This window comes from Xyrauchen texanus, chromosome 7 (assembly GCF_025860055.1).
Source record: "Xyrauchen texanus isolate HMW12.3.18 chromosome 7, RBS_HiC_50CHRs, whole genome shotgun sequence".
Lineage (NCBI taxonomy): Eukaryota > Metazoa > Chordata > Actinopteri > Cypriniformes > Catostomidae > Xyrauchen > Xyrauchen texanus.
Window position 1 is genome coordinate 33,344,857 of NC_068282.1, and position 21,038 is coordinate 33,365,894.

Consider the following 21,038-nt stretch of genomic DNA (forward strand, 5'->3'; position numbering starts at 1 on the left):
CCCAAATAATAATTACAGCTGGAACAGGCAATTATGGTGACAAGCACATCAACAGCATGTAAGGAAGTATCAATGGACATCACAAAATATGACTAAGAAAAGCAACATAAAAAACAGGTAGAAGTGCTTACATTTTTATCAAATTAATTATAACTTGACCAATAGGTGCTGCTGTCACCAAATTTCAGGATTCTGAGATGCTATTGTTCATACCACAATTGTACAGATTGGTTATCAGAGTTCCCGTAGACTTTGTCAGTTTGAACCAGTCTGGCCATTCTCTGTTGACCTCTCATCAACAAGTCATTTCCATCCACTGCTGGTCTGAACTGCTGCTCACTGGATGTTTTTAGTTTTTGGCACCATTCGGAGTAAATTCTACAGATTGTTGTGCGTGAAAATCCCAGGAGGTCATCACTTACAGAAATACTCAAACCAGCCCAGTCATATGCATTTAAAATGTACATTTATGCATTTGGCAGATGCTTCTATCCAAAGTGACTTACAGCACTTTCAATGTATACATTGCATCCATTTGTGTGTTCCCTGGGAATCGAACCAATCACCATGGCATTCATAGCGCCATGCTCTACCAGTTGAGGTGCAGGAAGTCCTACGCAAAAATAGATTTAATGATTAAACTTCTACATGGTAAATTCTTTTTGGATGAGCAAGTTGTTGGTTACTTTTCCTATTTCTTCACATTTAGCCATTTCACAATGATTAACTATTTTTCTACTGGAGCGAGAGAAATTAGCTCCCACAGGACTCAAATAATTCATACATAAAACAAGAGAAGTCAAAAATACAAATGTTTTAACAGTTTAAAAATATAGCACAGAAAGAATAAAAAGAGAACTCATTCTGGATGATGATCTTGCGAAATGTCATAATTTTATTCTTTTGTAAAACACCATTTAAAAAAAACATTTAATTTACAATCTCTTTCCTGTAAAACAAAAACAAATTATTAAAATGATGTCAATGATTTGGCACACAATGGAGCCAATGAGCAGAATTTTATTAAAAATAAACTGTACAGATCATCTAAAAGAGCTCAATAACTTCTATTGTGTACAGCCCAAAATCTTCAGATTGTTTGGACTTCTTGAGCCCTTGAAGACTTCCCTCAATTTTGACCAGCTCAGCATACAGTTTTACCTGTAAATTGTTGCAAAAGTTTTTTTGATTTGAATTCCAGCTTTATAAAAATGAAAACGAACTACACTGGTTTCTCATCTGCATTAACTGGCACACATCTTACCTGTGATTTCACAAACTTATGAAGATCAGAAACCACTCGTTTAGCTTCTTTCACCATAACCAAGACTGTGAAATGAGCATCAAGTAATAAGCAAACCCAGTCCATGATCTTAAAGAGAAAACAAAAACACCAATTTAACAAACAGCTCCAACTTTTCTCCAACAAAACCACAATTATTTTAAATAAAATTCATAGCTTGGTAACAGACCTGGGACATAGTTGGGATTCGCAGAGCTTGGATGTGTGTGGGTGCCTCTTGAGAATATTTAAGATAAAGGAACTGAAGATACTGTAAAAAGAGCTGAGAAATGCAGAAACAGTTTAATCCTGAGCCACTGCAGCTAATTACTGTTTTAATCTTAATCTATATATGGTGTGGATCCTCAAGGAAAATTTTTTTTTTCCAGTGTTTTTGTTTTGTTTTCCAGTAAAAATATCTAAGCATTTTTTAAATTTACTTGACAACTAAAATGGCATAAGATTTTAAGTCTCGATTTGAGAGAAATCTAATTGTAAATCTACTTTGCCAATCTAAGAAAAATAAACTTTATTTGTAAATTAATTTAGTTGCAAATTGTTTTAAGAATGTTTAGATAATTTTACAGGAAATCAAGACAAGGATACTTGTATTGAAAATATTTTTTTGCAGTGCTCATTTTGAAAGTGTTATAGTGTTACTAGACTTCTAAACGGAAAAAATGAAAAACTGAATATTAGGGATGTGCCATGGTGGTCGACCAATCAACTAGTCGTCCAACAAGTGACTAGTAGATTAGTGGGGTTGATGACCAACATTAATATTTTTAGTTGTGGTGGTTTTAAATGGAAGACATGATTCTCTAATTCATTTAGGGATGCAACTTCTGTTTTTGCATGATGGCTTGCTGTGCTTAAAAGTGAATAAGTCAGCACAGTAAAACCTTCTGCAAGAAGTTCAAATCTCTTTAATGCTTTAGGTTAAGTCCAATTATGCAACGCTGCTGTTACAGCCATCAAAGCACAACATCAACAATACAAGACGACCAAGTGTCTGTCGGACGTTTAATCCTCTGCTGAGCGTAATATTCCCATATTTGTGAGGTGCTTTGGATAGATCAAAGTCTTTTGCTGATTCTATCTGACACTGCTCAAATAGATAGCTGCAGAAAAAAAGGTTTAAACTGCTTGATGTCGTGAACTAGTTCTTTTACTCGCAATATTAACTTGCAGTTCTGCGCTTTTGTATGCGCAGCGAGGATCACCACAAGACTACCAAGTGATCTGGTTACATTGAAGCACACCATTCTGCGTTTAGGATGCGCGTAAGTGGCTTTGTGCCACTCTGTATTGGAGCCTTTCTTATTTATTACTTTGATAGTTTTGTGCAATAGTTATTTAGACTATATTTTTTTGTAGAATATCAATTAGTTACCATGATGAAGTGCTGCACTTGACATCCATATTTCCCTCTTAATGTGTCTGATCAAGGTCACATGACAGAGCCAAATTATACATTATTATCCTTAACACCAACTAGACCACTAGTCGTTCAAGCAACCGACCGACTAGTCAATTATGAAAATTGGTAGTTTTGCACATCCCTACTGAATATCATCATTGCTGCCATCTGTGGAACTGTTATTAGGCTCAGATTTCAGCAGTAAACATCCCGACTCTCTTTAAACAAAGTTCGATGTAGGATTATTATCTCAATGACCCTACAGTGCTGTATGGGCCTGTCCAGAGGTAGCATTCCAGACTGCATTTTAAAAAAAAAAGTGGGAAAAAAAAGCGCCACATTTTTGTTATAATGGAAAGTGTTCTTGATGCAAAAATATAGGGTCACATCTACAATGAGTGCCAAGTCAACATATTTCTTTAACAATACCTGAAAAAAATGAGAGTGAGAAAACACGGCTTTTTCTTTGCCTGAACTATGATCATGTCTAGATGTTAACCCTTATTCTGGAAAAAGTCTCACAAGACTCACATACAACATTCACACAGGCATGCACACTGTCAATTCACTCATATAGTCCTGCAGTAAACATAACCCAGCCCTAACCCTCGTAACAGCAAATGTGAACCTCGCAAGAATGAGAGTTAACATCTAGACATGAGCCTGGGCTACTTGAAATTAATAGCTAAGAAGGGAAATTGCCTGTTCTGGAGCGACATATACCAACAAAAAAATAAATAGAGTTATAAATGAGCTGGTGTGCCAATACTCACTATGACCTGGGGAACTGTGAGATCCTTTAAATGAGGCAGCAGGAGTCGGTCGCTGTATGCTGTTTGCAAGACCTCATTTCTAACAAACAAGTTAAAGAAAACATTGGAACTGAAAAATGAAATTTGTTTTTGGTTTAGTAAGCCGATATGGATAAAGGATACAGTAGGGCACTTTTGAGTAACCCCACAGGACAGCTCATATCCAGGGCTAAGGGATCTCTCTGTGACTTGCTACTAGAGGCCACAGGCACATCAGAAACATCATCCTCTAGTGCTGGGGGACAGAAGCCGTTAGGTTGGCAACCCTCCTCCTCTGGTGAGCATCTAGTCTGGGTCAGAGCATTCACGAACATCATATTTTCCGTGTCAAGATTCAACGTCTCCATCTCAGTGTCAGAAGTACTACAGACAGAAGCACAAATAAGATGGACTAGGGATATGCATGGTAATCGTTTGTAATACTCTGTAAATAAAAAATTGTATCGCAATGGATATATGTCAAAAACGATGAAAAACAGCAGACAATAAAGTGCATTGTGAGTTATGAGCCTAAGTAACAACACATATGTATCTCAAAATGATATAATTACACAATAAGGACAAAAATAATCAGGCGTAACTCTCACTGCCTGCAACATAGTATTTTTTACCAACGGAATATATGTAATTTAAATGCCAAACATATGTGCTCTGCTTACCATTTATCAAGCACTGAAATTTTGCCAGGTAAAAATTAAATAACAATAACGTTGAATCTTTGACACCTGTGCTAAAAGCACAGCGAATGAAACAGAACGCATGTATCTTGAGATGCGTTTATGAAGTTCTTTTAACTTGACAATCTAAAAATGCATTGATCCTGTGCATGATGCTATCTTTTTAAAGTGATATGCGTTGCAACGGTCAAAGACGTCTGTCCTGCAGTTTACATAGGAAAAGCAATTGAATAACAATGTGGATGCACGCAAAAACGTGTCCTAACGCCCTATCCTTGAAAACATGACCCAATCCCCACCCAAAACGTGGAGTCGGGCTTGGGTTGAAGACCTGTTTTGCATGTGTAGAATAAAGTAGTGGTTTTGTAATTCGAATACAGGCACGTCGACCGGTTAACCGAATAACAACTATTCATGCACATGAGCATAAGTACTGTCCGGTTCATCTTACATAAAAATAGAAGAAAGATAAAGTGCCCTTTGAAAATATTTTCATGCAATAAAAAGGATTAGAGTTATAGAAGTACTGGGAACTTCACCTGAGAATAGATTTAAGGCAGGCGCAGGTGACCGCTTCAGGGATGTCAGGGAAAATCTGGAAAGCAATCTGACAGACACCGAAGTCTTTCTTCTCAAGAGCCAGCGGCAGCAATTCAGGACACACACTACATAAAACACAATCAGCAAAGATATACATTAGCAGATGGTATTTGATTCTGTCAACTGAGCTGATGAATGACAGGAATTCAGTGTTGTGCTCAAACCTATGGCAGAGGTACGGTGTCTGCAACAGCAGTAAAAATGCACTGTGAGGGTAGAAGTTGTTGTCTGTTTGAGATCTGGACACTAGTTCTAATGCCACCATGCCTGCTGCCACCTGGAGGTCAGTCTGAGGGGTCTGACAAACAAACTCATCCACCGCTGACTGAACATCATCTACTGCCCCCGTCTGGCAAAAACACACAATTACAACATCACAAAACAGAACTGGCTAAATGGAGTCAGCAGTGTTATTCAAGGAAATGTTCACTTATTGAAACAAAGATCAACTCTTTGTAAACATGGAGACAAGTCAGAGTTCACACTTTTTTAAAGTCACAATTTTCCAGGACATTCAGTATTTTAGGCAAAAGACATGAGGTTGTGATGTAAATTGTGGTCAATCAATTTTTCTGAAATCCATATTCGACAGTTTAATTAAATTTTATCATCAAAATTGTGTCTAATTAAATGAATAAATTAAAACTTCAATGAAATGGAAATAAAATTATTTTAATGTAATTTCAACATAGCATTTTTTTTTTTACCAAATAAAGTGCTGTACAGCAGAATATAGATGTGAGATTGCTTTAATACATTAATATTAATAATTGTAAACAATACTATATGGTAATATATTGTTTTTAATTCCACAAATTTCATGTGTCCATTTAAAACTTTTCAGACTTTTTATGACCGACCCATCGCCCAGAATACAGAGTATAGGGAGATACGAAATTATCTATTCCCAAAAAACATGAGTTGTGTCTCCATCTTCTGATTGGCATTGCCAGCAGGTGGGTGTGTCTTTAAGACCAAGCCTATACAATCTAGAGGGGGTCCAGAATCTATGTAAAATTTTGAATTGCATAAGTCAAACCCTTGCATCTCTAGATGCAGAGTTTACCTTTTTTAAAATCCTATTCCACACTCCCTCCTCCAATACCAAGTTTAAATCTTTCTCCCATAATCTCATGAGAGAAGTTGAAGTTCCATCACCTAGACTCTGAATTAGCAGGGAGTAATGAGATGATGCCTCATGACCTTATCCAAAAGCAGTAATCACCTCACCCAGAGAATCTACCGCTTTTTGGGGGCGGGGGTGTATGCTACTCCCAAAAACAATACAGCGCAGCTGTAAATGCCTAAAGAATTGAGATCTGAGAATCCCAAAATGTTGAAGCAAATTTCCAAAAGATTTCAATACTCCACTCTCATATTGGTCACAGAGTTAACTTTTGGAATAAAATTAATTTAAATAACATTAACCATCCCAATCAATAGATAAATGTAATTAAGCCCACCTGTCCACTTCGCAAGACAGAACAATAATGAGGAAAGAGGGCAACCCTGACGGGTGCCCCTATCCAGAGTAAAATAATCTGAAATTAATCCATACGTTTGTACCGCCGCTACCGGGTGTCTATAAAGTAACAATCCATCCAATAAAAGTTTTCCCGAACCTGTATATTTCCCAAATCTTAAAAAGATAATCCCATTCTACCATATCAAAATAACGCCTTTTTTACATCAAGTGAGTCTGATCATTTGCCACTTATATTGATGGAATGCCTAATGTTATCAGAAGAACTGCGGCCATGAATAAACCCCACCAGATCTACATGTATAAGAGATGCATAACTTAATCGGTTAGCCAGAATTTGACAATATTTTTTATGTCTCGCTGGATCAGGGAAATTGGACGGTAACTCCTACACTCGCTTGGATCTTTGTCCATTTTAAGAATCCAACTGATCAGGGCTTGTGCCAATGTTGGCGGAATCTTTCCATTCTTTATTGATTCCGTATAAACTTCTAAAAAAAAGTGGAGCCAATTCTGTAGCATAAGATCTAAAAAAATTCAGTCTCTACCAGATGGGTCCAAAAGTCTCAAAATATCTGTAAGGACAAGATATTTTCACATCCTGAGAAGCGTCAATGTTGCTTTAGGGGGTTGCACACTTTTGCTTCACTATGATCAAGGACTGAGTCCATCAAAAGATTAAAGTCTCCTCCCAATATTATATCATGAGGGGTGCCAGCGGCTTGCAACATCCCTTCAAGATCTATAAAAATCAGTTGCCAGTTAGGATCAGTTAGGTGCATAAATATTAGCCAAATATCAACCTTTGCCCCTGAATTTCTGCTAAAACTATAATGACTCTTCCTAATTTATCTTTAATCCGTTTGAGACATTTGAATTGTAGATGTTTACATAGTGCAGTTAGGAACTTTTTGGGAACAGTGGCGTACCCCTTCAAACATTCAATGCGTACCCCCTCTCGAACGCATAGATAAAAAAGGTAATTTGAAAATATTTCTGTTTAAAACAATTATCTTTGTTATAACATGTAATATTTTTACATGTTTTGTACATGTTATATTAATCATATACATACTGAATAAATGGCCTTCTGATTGAGATGAGAATGCTAGATACGACATAACTGCATATCTTGAAAACTCCCCCTAATCGCATGTGCAAGAATAGCGTTCAGTTCAGTGCCTGTAATTGCATTTCATTGCAGGTATATAGCGTTAAATGTTGGAAAAAAAACAGCGCAAGTGCATAAACGTAGCGCGCAAGTGAATTACAACAGTGTGAGCACCATGACAGTTCACAGGTAAAACGTAAACCTGCAGAACTTGCAAATCCCAAACTGGAGCACAAAAAAATATGATTGTGCACACAAATTAACAGTCATGACAGGTCCCACACAGATCTGAACACACGCAAGTTATTTTCTGCACACGCGCAGATCTAAACAGACGCGCAAGTTATTTTCTGCAGACACGTGCAGCTGAAATCTTTATGGACAAGTCGGTTTTGACACTCAGGGGCGGGGCCCAATCCTTTCTGTTAACAAATGCTATTGGCTGCTGACCAAATCCTGTATTGATTGGCTGCATCTCTTCAAATCTCTTGTGATTGGCTGTTGTTGGACAAGAACAGACAGAAAGTAGGAAGATTGGGAATCGGATGATGCAGTGTGTAAAGAGGTTATGGTTTTTCTAAAATCCTCAATTTCTTGTAGCTGTAAGATGTTTTGTGCATATAACATTCCCACAACCAAACATTTCAGAGAGACATTCCTGTAATAATATTATATTTTATGTACACTTGATTTCCTAACCTGGCCATATTCTGCTGCACCTGCTGTGCTTTCCCAAAGCTGTTCAGTAAGCCGGTCTCTTTGGCCGATACAGGAGTGCCAGAAAAGACCCAATCACTCCAATTTCCTGCAAGAGGTGAGTTTGTTAGCTCGCTTGATTTCCAGTTTATGGTCCGTTATGTCAAGCAGACTTGGGAACAGCCCATCCAGGAATTTCACCATATCTTGACCACCTTTGTCCTCAGGAATTCCAACATTTCAGACAGCATTTCATCGATTACGATTCTCCAAATCCTCCAATTGATCCCGTAAACGTGCTGCAAGACATTGGTCTTGGTCACTAGCGGATTAGTATCCAATTCCCTCTCCGATGACTCCAGATAATGGAGGTGTTTTTCGACGTCCAACAATCTTGTAACCAACTCGAGTGAATTTAGCCTCCATGGAAGTGATCGATCGACGTATTACAGCAAGATCCTCCAAATCTGCTACGACCTTCGGCAGCATTGAAGACATACTGGACAGTTGATGGTGAATTTCTCCCTGCTGCTCAGGGGCTTCAGCTTGAGCACGTAAGTGTCTTTTAATATCTCCAGACCAAGAGGATTTTGAATTCTTTGACATTTTCTTCATAAAACAGTTAAGAATCATGGTGTATCAAATCTCTCTGGTTTATGACATAAAAAATATTAAAAACTAGCAAAGTGCGCAGAGCTTGCCGTTCACACGTCCAACCCTTGCATGGCGTCACGCGACTCCCACTGAACACTTTATTAGGAAACTATACCAATACTGGTTAGGGACTCCCTTTGCTCTCAAAATAGCCTCAGTTTTTCATGGCATGGATTCAACAAGATGTTGAATTCCTTTGATATTCTGGTCTATGTTGACATGATTGCATCAAGCATTTTCTGTTGATTTGTCAGCTGCACATTCATGCTGCGAATCTCCCATTCAACCACATCCCAAAGGTTTTCTATTGGATTCAGATCTGGTGACTGGGAAGATCACTAAAGAACAGTGAACTCATTGCCATGTTCATGAAACCAGTTTGAGATTAGGGGTGTAAATCAGCAGTTTCATCACCATACAATCTTATATCGATTCTCTTAGTCAGCGATTCGATGTTTGTTGATCTCAAAATCTGCCGCAATATGATTTTGATTCAATTCATGGGCCTGTGATCGATAATTTTATGTGCCTATTTTACACAAATTAAATTTTATCTTGCAAACTGTAGCGTCTGGAGGAATCAATGGACTAATCATTCCGAATAACAAAGAACCCACTGTTAAAACTCCCCTAATCACTGAAATAGTGCCAACTAGTCTCCACAGCGCAATGCGCTATTGACAAAGAGACACTCCAGTTATTGACAAGCTCCTTTTACATGTGACTCGCCTCACACCGCGTGCTTTGCCATGTGAGAAAAGCCATGTGAGACTTTGAACGTAAAAATGTGTGTGTGTGTGTGTCTTTCATGTAAAACCCAGAAATGCTTATTTTTAAAGAAATATGTTTAAAAAAAATGTGTTTAATGTACTTGTGTATTTCTGATGTTAGATCAAACTAGTAAGACTGTTTAGTTGTGTAGTAAAACTCTGAGGCCGTATATTTAATAGCCTAAGAGCATATATCCACTTATAAGTGTACTAAATACACGTTTCTTGGTATCAAATTAAACCTTACGACTTGTCCTAGCTGAATATATATATATATGGTCACATTAAAAGCGTATTCTGCTATGTGTTACCATCGTTTGAGTGATTCAAACCACATCCAGGACTTCGGTCATAAGTATGCAAATGAAGAGCCTTGGCAGAACAAAGAAACCAACTTCAGCTCCAAAAGCGGAGGGGTCTCATTGGGTCACTTCTCCCAAAGGAGGTGTGACCTCCCTGCCTTAAAAGTCAAGCTCCAACTTTGGCTCGCTCTCTTCTGCTGAACATTTCAACTCCCTTATCTCTTACCTCTTCCCCTTGGACTTCTTCTGGATCACTTCAAACCATCTCTCACTCCCCGATCTTCTGCAACTCTCCGGAACACTCGTCAACTATTCAACAGCTACCCTCTAAGACGCTTCAAACTTCTCTGAACAACCCTTCAACTCTCTCTTCAAGTGAGTTTCAACTCCACGCTCTGGAAACACCGAACCGAAATCCTCCATCTCAAGAACGCCACTAGGACACAGCATACACGCAGCCTTGCTCAGCAACGCAAAGATCCAGTGTGCAAGTATTATTTCACCTGAAATTCAAACGCGTTGAAGTGTGTAATTCCATGTGCTGGCTCTTAAGGGTTGATTGTTGTAATAAGTTGGCTATCCTTATAATAATCCATCTATTTTCCTCATTGTTTACTTTGCTTATTTTATGTTTATTCTATGTTAAATGTCTGTTTGTAAGTGTAGTGATATATCATAGTGCCTTGTATTAAAATCAGTTATACGCTTGATTGTCTGTGGTTGTTGGTCATAAAACAAAGCCTCTTTAATGTGCGATTTTAAGCTACGAGCTGATATTATCAAAGTAAGTTAACGTGCTTTGATGAGTAGGCTTATAACTAAGAATAAACCTTCTGGAGAATTGATCAGGAGTATTTAGCAAAGTGGTTCGTGGGACTGAACTGACTGGTTCATGTAGCCTCACGGGTCAATTCCATTGAGGGTTTATTAAAATTAATATAGCCTGTCTGTATATAATGTATATTCCTAATTAATTATAATTCGTTGTGTTTAATTATCTATATATATTTGAAGCAGACTCTTGGACTATATAAGCCCTTTTTGGGGCGTTTTTGTATGTTTTGTATCTGGGTCAACCCGTATGATTAATCATTGATTACGATCATTAATATTAGTCATACATTCCCCAAACCTGACCTGGATACCTTACAAAATGTAACCAAAATAGAATTTGAATATTTTATTGAGCACTCTGAAAAGTTCAAATCCAGTATACACATTGCAACATCCACAAAAAAAAAAAAAAACAAAAAGAGAAAAATGACAGGGAAAATCTACAGTGACCAACTGTCATCTGTGCAATAGTCAAGCAAGTCTTTCAATCCAAAATACTTATACACATGACAGGAAATTATGTGCTATCAGTGTTTTTTTTTCCTTGGCTACACCTTTCACGGCTGTATCAAATTTTTTTTTACATTTTACTGTGGTCAATGTTAGTAAGGGATTGACATGAAGATGTGGAAAGTCTTTAAACTGATGCTCTTTCTTTCGACTGCACTGTTCATTTGCAAGTTTGAATTGTAAATCAAATTGGCACGGGTGAATTTCTCCATAGCGCTTAATAGAAAATTCTCACGAACAATTAAAACGAACCACAATCGAGGGAAGCTTGATTTAAATGCGCATGTGATCGGCTCTGCGCTATCCTGTAACCGGAGCTCGCAGCCCTGTTGATGGGTGAGCACGGATAGAACACAGCGCAACTTCAGGCTTAATCTATTTGCTGTTCTTGGTTTAAGAGGACCTGACATGGTCTTCTGCTGTTGTAGCTCATCCGCAGGGCCGGCCCGTGGCATAGGCAAATGCTAGGGGCGCCGCCCACCCCTTGGGGCGCCTGAGCGTCCAAAGGAGTTTTTTTGTTTTTTTTTTATCAATACAACTTTAATACTACAGATTAAAATATATATATATATATATATATATATATATATATATATATATATATATAAGCGATCATCCCACAAAAACATAACTACATTGCTTTCCCGATCCACCCCGGTCCGAGTGATGTATCAATCTCCCCCCCGCCCTGCTGCACTAAAAGACATCCATTACCTGTTTGATATTGTGACGGATGGCCGAATTCACAGATAAATTATCATTATGTCAAAAAGACCGAAGCCCTCTGGTGCCCAGGGAAGAAAAAAAAGAAGAGAAGAGGAAGAAAAACGGGATAAAGGTAGAGGTAATGAATGTGATGTATCTGTTTATCTATGTTGCATTATGCATAAGTTAGCAGTTAGTTCGACGATCGATGCTAGTAACGTTTGCTAATTTGAAATAGCTTATCATGACAGTTAGTTGAACTTGTGCACTATTTTATGGTATTTTTATTTGAATTGGCTAAATTAGTAATGTGTAGTTCGTTATTGCTACCATCTAACTGTTACTGGAAAACAAACACTTTCAAAATTAATTTTTTGAAAATGTAACTACTGTATGTATGCTAGAGAAGTGCTCAATACAGTTTTGTGCATGAATACCAGATGTAATTATTCTTGCTGTTTGTGTGTTTAACCCTCTGGGGTCTGCAAACGCGCCGGCGCGTTTTGCTGTTTTTTTTCACATAGCAGCAACATAGACTTAAAATACTCCGTCATTTATGGTCATATAAATACAATCAATACATGATTATAAACTATAGAGGGTCTTCTTTTTTTGTGTACACTCATATTAACATCAAAACCTTGTTTTTTTTTTTTATAAATAAAATAAAAAGGTTGAGCTTTCAGCAGTCTCTGTGTTCACGATCATATTTCAGAAACACGTCACTAAAATTAACTTAATCTCCGCGAATTCTTCTCACACAAACATGAAACATATGTCTAAAGAAAGCTTAAAATGTCTACTTTTAAATAAAACAATTCAAATTTAAAACAAATATTCTCCTGCAATGTAATCTGTATGAAACAAAGCGATGTACGGTTTTCCTGGCACAGCTTCATTATCTCTAATGTGATCCCACCCACCAGCAGAGCGTGCCATTCATACGCTAACGTGCTGAGGCGATCAAGGGAAAAGTACACGCCCCCGACTGCGAGATTTGATGTAAACACAACTCAAATTTTCTGCATATTTGTAACGATACACAGGCGATCAAACTCTTGGCTATTAAGGAAGAGTTAACATTCCGATGAACGTTTGTATTTTGAAGAGTGACTTGATCCAGCAGAGGATACAATTTCAAACGAGTAAGTCGTTTAGTTTTCATTAGCTGACATGCTATTTTATATAAACATGTACATATTTTACTAGTGGGACTGTTTCCAGACAGGATTCAAAGTTTGACATTCAAAGTATTGACATGTCCTAATAGGCAAGTTTTAGTTACATGTAAATGTTGTTATTTACATTGTATGCTGTATGATATAAATATGATATGTAATATGATATAAAAATAATATGAATGTTAGATTATATTTTAATGTGTTTATGCTGCCTCGTTATCATCAACAAAGCTTGTGCTTGCAAATATGTGTTTAGGTTAAATGAGTAAAATGCACTTTAAATATGCCCATATTAGAAAATCTGCATATTATCATATGTATTTTGGATCAAATAATTGCAGTCTTGGTGAGCAGAAGAGACTTCTTTTAATGGTAGTGTAGGTCTAAAATTAAGTAAAGTCTTTATGTAAAGAAAATATATAGTCAGATTACTTCTTTTAACTTAAAACTTGATTTTGATCATTAAGTCTCCTCACATTAATTCGCTCTGTCACATTCCTCATTGATAGGCCAAGAGGAGTGGTCTTTGTGTCCTCAGGTGTGAATCACATCAATATTCATGATCGTTCACGCCTCCTCGCATATTACCATTCAGCACTAAAATTGTCACACAAAAGTTAAATGACTATATTGTTTTGTATGAATGAGTGATCAGAATGATTTTTCACATCATTTTGTAGCAAAAACTCAAGGCTACAAGATCCAGTTCTCAAAAATCTTGTGGACAAATGTTTAGTATGTGTTATATGGCCTTATTTCAGTGACTTAACATTTTTGTTTTTTCAAAACAAACGTTATTTTCTCAAAAATACAAACCTGTACATACATGTTGCTCACATATTATTGTAGCCCAGTTTGTGCTGAAGACAGTGTTATAAGACATTAGACATTAATATGTTTTTAAGCAACTGAAAAAAGCACAAATGTCAAGGCATGTCAAAACTTCTCCAGGGCCCAAAACACCCTCAGACCCCAGAGGGTTAATTGTAGTATTTAGTATTTGATTTGAATTCAACCTCTAATAAATGCATAAAAAGAGCACATATGTGCGTTATAGCTCGCAACCACATCACAAATCGAGAATCCATAATAGCTTTCTTTATATTTAAAACATTTTCAGACCTTTTTTTCCTCATAAAATTGAATTGGTGTTATCTTTTGAACTCTTGGCATGAAAACAAACATGAGGTTTCAAATGATAGTTTGTCAATATTACTTTAGGTTTTTATTAAGATATTATTGTTGTTAAATTTGGAGTCCTCCTCAACTTTCCCAACATGTCCAAAGAAGAGTTGGTAGAGCACTGTCAGACCCTGAGCACAGCTTTAAGTCATGATGGACAGCCAGATATTGATGGCAGGGAACTTGTATTGGAAATGCAAAACTTTCCACATCTGCCATCAAAAAACATGACAAACATTGAGCTCCTGACTTTCCTGCACAAGAAGAAGCTGACGGAAATTTACCCCAATATGTGGGTCGCTCTGAGAATCTCTACCTGTTACCGTCGCTGCTGCTGCTGAAAGGAGCTTCTCTAAGCTCAAACTGATTAAAAACTACCTGAGATCTACAATGGCTCAAGAACGTCTCAGTGGACTTTCAGTCATTAGCATAAATCATGTGGTCTCCCAACAGCTGTCTTATGATGATATCATAGATGACTTTGCTGCTAGAAAGGCAAGGAGAGGAAGGCTGTAGAACATTTGCTACATTTTGCATTCCAGTTTGTGTATAGTTATTTATTTTTTTGTGTATCTTTTTGTTTCTGTATTTTTTTTCCCCCGCAATAATCTTATAATATAAATTTATATTATATTTAGAATTTAGTTGTGTGTGTGTGTTTGTTTCCAAAATATTTTCAAAATAAAGTAAAACAAGACAAAGCTGCGCAGTTTGTTTCTGTGTGAGTGTATGAACACAATGATCAGTGGTGGAATTGTCTGTGATTCCAGGGGCACCAGGTGAAATCTTGCCTAGGGCAGCAAATTGGCCAGGGCCGGCCCTGCTCATCCGCCTCAAGATTTGACATGTGTATTCTGAGATGCTAATTCTGCTCACTACAATTGTACAGAGTAGTTATCCGAGATACCGTAGCCTTTCTGTCAGCTAGAACCAGTCTGGCCATTCTCCGCTGACCGCTCTCATTAACCAGGCTTTTCCGTCCGCAGAACTGATGCTCATTGAATGTTTTTTTTTTTTGGCACCATTCTCAGTCAACTCTAAAGACTGTTGTGCATGAAAATCCCAGGAGATGGCACAAACAATCATGCCATGGTTGAAATCAGTGAGATCATATTTTTTCCCCATCCTGATGGTTGACAGGCAACACCTGCATCTGAAAGGTGATTGGCTCTTTTGACCTTTAAGGTGGCACTTCCTTTTCTACATCCACCATATACTGAGTGTTCCAATTTCTCCCATTTATTTTAATTCAAGTGCTCCATCTCAGGATAAATAGTCTTTTTCACCCACACATGTATTTATGTGTAGAATCATGCTTAATTGTGGCTGCACAATTCATCGTATTTAATTATTAAATCGTACAGATCAGCAATATCGCAAACTGGTATACTTTATTAACCATGACACGGAGAAACTGTAGTGTATTACATATATTTGGAACAAAGTGTGAACACCCTATAGAGTAACCATTATATTAGCAGTATAGCATGGGCAAAACATGAAATTGCAGTTTTTTGCAGTTTAATAACCACACTAGGACATATCACGCCAAATTGTATTAATTGTGCTTTCAAACAAATATTCATACTGAATGTGTCAAAAGTGGACTCATATTATTGAATTTAAACCCTGAGGTGTAAAGGCTGCATCATCACTACCACCTCGAGGTGTGAATAAAAAAACAAAATTAAATAAAATCAGCAGTCCGACTGTCGTCATTGTTTAAAGTTAAACTTAACTCAAATTTTTTTGCAGAAAACACTACAGAAATGTTGGAATTTAAAAAAAAAAAAAAAATCATTTTGCAATCATTTAGTCAGGGCAAAGCAGAGATGGCAGTCAACTTTTGATGTTTCACAATGTATAGCTGCTGGCAGTGACAAAACAATACCAATTTGTGTATTTGACACTTATCCGGAGTCTCATTTGTTACCAATGTTTTTGTACATTTAACAAATACCACAATCAAACTTTTTTTTTTTTTTTTTAAACCAAAATATTTTCCAGGACATTCAGGTATGTAAATGACATACTTGTCACAACAATAGAATTGATCAATGATTTGTTTGGAGTCAATAGAAACTATTTCTTAATTTCGGTCTATTCATATTGCAAAGTGATCATAGGGCTATTTTCCTTAAGAATTGGAAAACAGCACATGAGTCGCATCAACTACCTTTGCTGTGGTTTTATGTTTTCTTTATGGAGCTTGACAGCCTGGAGTCATTATATGGCAAAAAGATGAAGACGGCTCAACATTAAGAATACTCATGTGCTTGTCCGTCGTGGTTGTCCGTTCAACTCGACTCTCTACAAAAGAAATGTTACGTAGGGGTTTTTCTCGTTTTCTTGTTATGGTTGTTTGATAAAAATTAAATGACACTAGACAACAGCAGGTCTATTAGTTTACAATTACAAGTCTGAAATTTTGATACAAATACATTTTTCTCTACCGTTTACATTCACTTTAGACATAACGTGTTTACATGAGTTAATAAATTGACTGTAAAAAAATTATCTAATCTTAAGTTTCAGAGGGAGGCAGTGTCTCTCACGACTCCCTTCAGTGCATTGCGATCTCATTGAGCTCCTAAAGCAGGGGTGGGCAACTATTTTGATAAAGGGGCCACATTGGGCTTTAAGTAGTTCATGGAGGGCCACATTGTATTCCTTTTGAGATACAATGTTCTGCATTGATTTGGTTTTTGTAACTTAAGCCCAGAAATAGTTATGTACTCAATTTTATGAAGTGTATCTGTGACTAATGAGAACATTCTGCAATTGCCTAAAATATTGTATTGCTGTACAAAGGTAGACACTTTTCTAAACTGAATAAAGGCTGAGCTTATACATTTATTTTACCATCTTTAATTGCCTTTTAATTTATTATTCAATTTAACAATGTCTACATCAGGGGTCTGTTTTACTAAATAAAATAAAAAAATGACATTTATAGAACTTTTAATGTTTGTCGCAAAGTGGGCGAGTTTACTTCTAAAACATAACCCGTTTACATGCTAAAAGGGTCATGATGCGGGTCTCAATGGTTTGACTTTCAGCACATAACTGAATAACACAGGCTGCATGACTATGATAAATGATTACTGCAAGAGTTAGATTAACACAGTGGTTCTCAACCGGTGGGACACTCTCCTGGGGGCGCGTGAGTAGGCTACGATGGAAGGGAAAAAAAAACTGGAATTTTTATTTATTTTTTTATCACTAAACTACTGTCATAAAAAGTTATAGTTTTGTATATACATAACTCCTGAATACAAATCAGTCCAAAATCAGTTTGGACTGATTTAAAAAAAAAGTTTTGAACAAATTTGATTGGTTTGTCGATAGTGAGCGCAAATGCAGGTGATAAGCATAAGCGGTTTCATTAAGCGAGTCATTGAGTCGTTCATTCAAACGATTCATTCAAACGGCCGATTCATCAAGGATGAGACAGATGTTTGTGAATGGGTCATTGAATCTTTGACTCAACCGATTCGTTCACAACACTGAATCATTCAAAACACGATTGAGTATTGCTGTGAGATGCGCTATGCTAAATAAATAACAATACATTGTTGTAACAGCAATATCTCCAAGTTTTGTTTTTCACTGTAAAAATGTCATGATTTGCCAATGCAAAGAGAGTGCCGCCACCTTTTCCCCCCACTTCAAGCACTGATTATAACAAACAAATCATCCTCCTGGCAGCTTTTTTTTTGTTTGTCAAAAGCAACAAATCCAGCGACTTTTACTTGTGTTTTTGGAGACTTTTGTGGTGTTTGGCGACTCGAAAGCACGAATCACTCTGCAGTTAGGCCTACTGTGCTCAAAGAACAGCGGGTGCTGCCGTGAGCCCCTCTCCCGTCCTAAAGCACTCACAGGCGGTCAGTCTCTCAGTAGCCTCACGCAGCAGTCAGAGCAGAGAAGAGACACACACCCCTCCGCGTCCAGGCTGCAAATGAATCGCGCATGCGCATGGCCGCCGCCGTTCCGCCCTGGCTTACAGAGCGGGGTATAAATGTAAATGTTCACTCACTCTCACACAAAAATAAATCACTGCATTTAAATTGACTCACGACATAGCTTTCCATTCACTCTAGTCTAGTCTCTTGCCAAGTTCGCTTGTGCCAGCTCTCGCTAGTCTTATCGATCTCGATTTACATAGGCCTTTACTACAAAACCCCAACATTCTTTTTAAAGACTAAACCCACAAACATTCTTTTAAGATTAGATCAAATCTCAGCCCTAGCCAGTATATTTTTTTTAACTGCTAGGCAGTAGCTACACTTAGCTAAAACTACCCACACGACTAAGACACACACACACACACACTGACGAGGACTACAATCATTAAGTATTAAAATAAAATCTGAATTGTCTGCAAAATAATTATTTTGTTTGTTTAATTAAAGATTGTGCCTAAGTTCCGACTGATTAGCCCCTGATACGTCTCTCAACATACACCACACGCACAGTTACATATTGCCTAAACTATATTGAAAACACATCAAAATGGAGAAATTTCTTGTGAGGACCAACAAGCCAACTGACACACCACCAGCTGCAAAAAAGCTTTGAAGGTACGATGAAGCATCCCTGCAATTTGGGTTTACAGTCACGGCTGATCTGAGACCTCAGTGTGTCGTGTGTGCCGAGGTGCTGGCAAACGACAGTATGAAGCCCTGCAAATTAAAAAGGCACCTCGAAACAAAGCATGCTGGCATTAAAAAATAAGCCTACTACTACTCATAATAATAATAATAATACCTGCAAGCTCACATTATAAGTCTGGTGCTACTGCCAATTATAATAATAATAATAATAACAACAACAATAAAGCATGGGGCGGGGGGCACTGGGGCCCCAACTGCAATGAACCAGCTTTGGGGGGCCCAGCTTGCAAAAGGTTGAGAACCCCTGGATTAACATACAGGTGCGAATGGACTTCAACATTTCTAAATTGCGCAAATAAATACATAATCGTCTCTTGCTTGCTTTTACTAGCATGTCAATGAAGAATGAGATCTACTTTTATATTTAATTTAAAGTATAACATATAGCCGTATAACACTTTTCCTTGAGCAGAATATTGCACTACAGATCGCTAAATTTGTTCAAAGGGGAAAGCGAGATGTGCATGGTTGCACAAAATAAGTATAACATTATGCAGAATATTTCGAATTTGCTCAAGTATAAATCTCAAACTGAGGGTGTTGCATCTCTTATCTGGCAAACCTGAGCATGTTAAATGTTTGTGGAGACGCGTTAGGTCCCAATGCATGTTAACTGAAATATCCAAAGAAAAATAGAAAATCCTTTACGATAAATGAGCCGTGGGCCACATTAAACCATGTGGAGCCGTATGTTGCTCATGTCTGTCCTAAAGCATGGCATAAATGTGAGCAGAGTACAGGCAAAAAGTCACGTGAGGGGAGACATTGCCTCAACTTTGCAATGAGTTGTTCAATAAGCTATCAATAAATCATGTGAGTGTGCCCACTTTTCATGCTCTCGCCCTCGCAGCTAGTCTCCACAAATCATTATTTGCTAGGGACAAGCTGATGGAAGTGGAGAGATATTTACAGAGTAAGCAACAAACAGACAACTCAACTTTTTGGTCATGTCCAAATTAAAATGAACTTAAAATGACTTAAATTGGTGTGTCAGTGAGCTGGATTTCAGTGAGCACTTACTGTTAAAGATACGGCTTCATGCCATCATTACAGAGGAGTAGCTGATCGATCCAAAAATAGGTGACAATAACAAATAATAAGCAAAAAGATAAAAGATACGTGAAACATGCCCGTTGCTGTATTATTGTAGGTAGTATTTTTGAAGCAGCGTAAAAAATTATAAAATGCAATAATTAAAAAAAAATTAAAAAAGTATTTGATTTGACTTTAAAAGTCTGATTAACATATAAAAATGTTATAGTATGCTTATAAACGGTGTAAAATAAAAGATGTATCATACACCTTTCCATTCAAAAAGTAAACTGAAATATGAATTTAAATTGGTCTTTACATTTTTTTTTACAATTCTGCCTCATTTCAAAAGTCCACCACACCACACTGGTTTACATGAATACCTCACCAAGATGGTCATTTTGGCAGAATTTTTTAATTTATATGACCGTTCAGGGACGTATCCGCATTTCCACAAGCGTTCTCGGAGCACACGTGCATGTTCAGCGCACACACAGGCCACCTCTGTCAGTCAAACAGTGCTCAACTATTACTAGATATCTAGCAAATTATGAAATCACATGCTCTGGATTATTTTCAACCGCAGAATATGAGCTTTGTAAAAAAAAAAAAAAAGTTACACAGGCGTAGGCTATATCAAAAATATAGCCGGTTATTTTTTCCGTTATTGATGTTTTAAACAGGCTACTTGTTCATTCGGGCAAGTACAATTCTTTCACTTGCCCCTTCAGAATCCACTTGTCCCGGACAAGTGTTAATTTGAGCCCTGAAGGCATTTCCTTTTGTGTTCCAAGTAAGAAAAAGTCATACATGTTTGGAATGCATCAGCATGAGGTTGAATAATTGACCATTTTTGGGTGAACATTTTCTTTAATGACTGGGGATGCCTGATACCTTAATGCATTCTGCAAGCAGCTCCACAGTCCACTCCACAGAGGAATTGGTCTTTAGATTAGACACCTGCAAAAAAGTAAGTATTATATCAGCGTTTCTGCAGGTATCATCAAATCTAATTTAATGCTTTTTAATGCCTTTTTTAATGCCATTTTCTTAAACATTTTAATGCCATACACGACCCGTGACTAACCACGTATACACACACACACACATTTTA

At 37.3% G+C, this 21,038-nt stretch overlaps 1 protein-coding gene across 2 annotated transcripts in view; it reads right to left on the reverse strand.

The window, feature by feature from the left end:
• Positions 1–869: 869 nt before the first annotated feature.
• The window catches only part of nol11 (nucleolar protein 11), a 104,096-nt gene continuing 83,927 nt past the window's right edge, over positions 870–21,038 (reverse strand). For both annotated transcript variants that reach the window (XM_052130073.1, XM_052130072.1), the window contains exons 11-18: positions 20,819–20,884; positions 4,956–5,140; positions 4,731–4,856; positions 3,638–3,877; positions 3,476–3,554; positions 1,473–1,565; positions 1,265–1,372; positions 870–1,161 (exon numbers count right to left, since the gene is read on the reverse strand). In XM_052130073.1, the coding sequence (XP_051986033.1) occupies positions 1,048–1,161; positions 1,265–1,372; positions 1,473–1,565; positions 3,476–3,554; positions 3,638–3,877; positions 4,731–4,856; positions 4,956–5,140; positions 20,819–20,884 (1,011 nt within the window). In that variant the 3' untranslated portion in view covers positions 870–1,047. The remainder of the gene's footprint in view (positions 1,162–1,264; positions 1,373–1,472; positions 1,566–3,475; positions 3,555–3,637; positions 3,878–4,730; positions 4,857–4,955; positions 5,141–20,818; positions 20,885–21,038) is intronic.